This window comes from Austrofundulus limnaeus, unplaced genomic scaffold (assembly GCF_001266775.1).
Source record: "Austrofundulus limnaeus strain Quisiro unplaced genomic scaffold, Austrofundulus_limnaeus-1.0 Scaffold97, whole genome shotgun sequence".
Classification (NCBI taxonomy): domain Eukaryota; kingdom Metazoa; phylum Chordata; class Actinopteri; order Cyprinodontiformes; family Rivulidae; genus Austrofundulus; species Austrofundulus limnaeus.
This window is the reverse complement of record NW_013952499.1, coordinates 1626647-1627742: the sequence shown is the minus strand read 5'-3', so window position 1 is coordinate 1627742 and position 1096 is coordinate 1626647. Positions and strand designations below refer to the sequence as shown.

The window sequence follows — 1096 nt, the reverse complement described above, 5'->3', positions numbered from 1 at the left end:
TAAATGTATCAAAAGTATGTCTCTGTAATATTAGAATTCTCTGAGACAATGAATTTTGGTTTTTCATTTATTTTTTTTTTCCAGTAAGAGATTTTTATTTAATAAAATTTTTGGACCAAAAAAATCGCAATATATTGCCTTGTTTACATTATCTAAATAAATCGGGATATATCATATCGTGACCCCTCTATCATGATATGTATCGTATCGCCAAATCTTTGCCAATACACAGCCCTATTGTGTTCTCTGTAATAACAGGTCGCTGTGGACATGGAGTTCGCCAAGAACATGTATGAGCTTCACAAGAGGGTGTCGCCCACAGAGGTCATCATTGGATGGTGTGTTGGCTGTGTTCATGTTTTTACAGGGTTTTATTGGAAGGAGACAAAACACGCTTACACATTTCCTTACAGGTACGCCACAGGCTTCGACATCACCGAACACTCCGTGCTCATCCACGAGTACTACAGCCGCGAGGCCTCCAACCCCATTCACCTGACGGTGGACTCGGCGCTGCAGAGCGGCAAAATGAACATCCGCGCCTACGTCAGGTGGTCCCGCCCGGCCGTCACTGGAGCTTTATTCATGTTGTGATCTGCTAGGCTTGAGACTGACCTTCTGGACGTGTTTGTGTCTCCCTCAGTGCTCAGATGGGTGTACCAGGAAAAACAGTTGGTGTCATGTTCACCCCGCTTACTGTCAAGTACATCTACTATGACACTGAAAGGATAGGTGGTAAGAATGCAAAGACATGGAGACAACTCTGACTGAAAGTGTTTGTTTTAAAACAGGGGTTCTTAACCTTTGTGACCTCGGGGCCCAATTTATTGAACATAAAGTGGCACGAGGTCCAGTCAGACATTACCAATGTACGGATCAAAACGATAATTATTCTAAATATTGGTTTAATTTTTATTGTATTTACATTATAACTAAATTAAGTACACTTACATACATTTTAAAAGTAAAACTCCGGTCAAAAAATCACAAGACATGATTATGACAAACAATTTTATATTGTAACCTGCCCGTAACAATTATTTGAACAAATACAACAGTCAGTCAACAGACCTTATCAACTTATCAACACAAATAT

The 1096-nt window shown here is 40.0% G+C and overlaps 1 protein-coding gene across 1 annotated transcript in view; it reads left to right on the top strand.

Moving 5' to 3' along the window:
* The window catches only part of eif3f (eukaryotic translation initiation factor 3, subunit F), a 4684-nt gene that overhangs the window by 1950 nt on the left and 1638 nt on the right, over positions 1 to 1096 (top strand). Inside the window, exons 3-5 of the mRNA XM_014013063.1 lie at positions 259 to 338; positions 414 to 551; positions 644 to 735. Coding sequence (XP_013868517.1) covers positions 259 to 338; positions 414 to 551; positions 644 to 735 — 310 coding nt within the window. The remainder of the gene's footprint in view (positions 1 to 258; positions 339 to 413; positions 552 to 643; positions 736 to 1096) is intronic.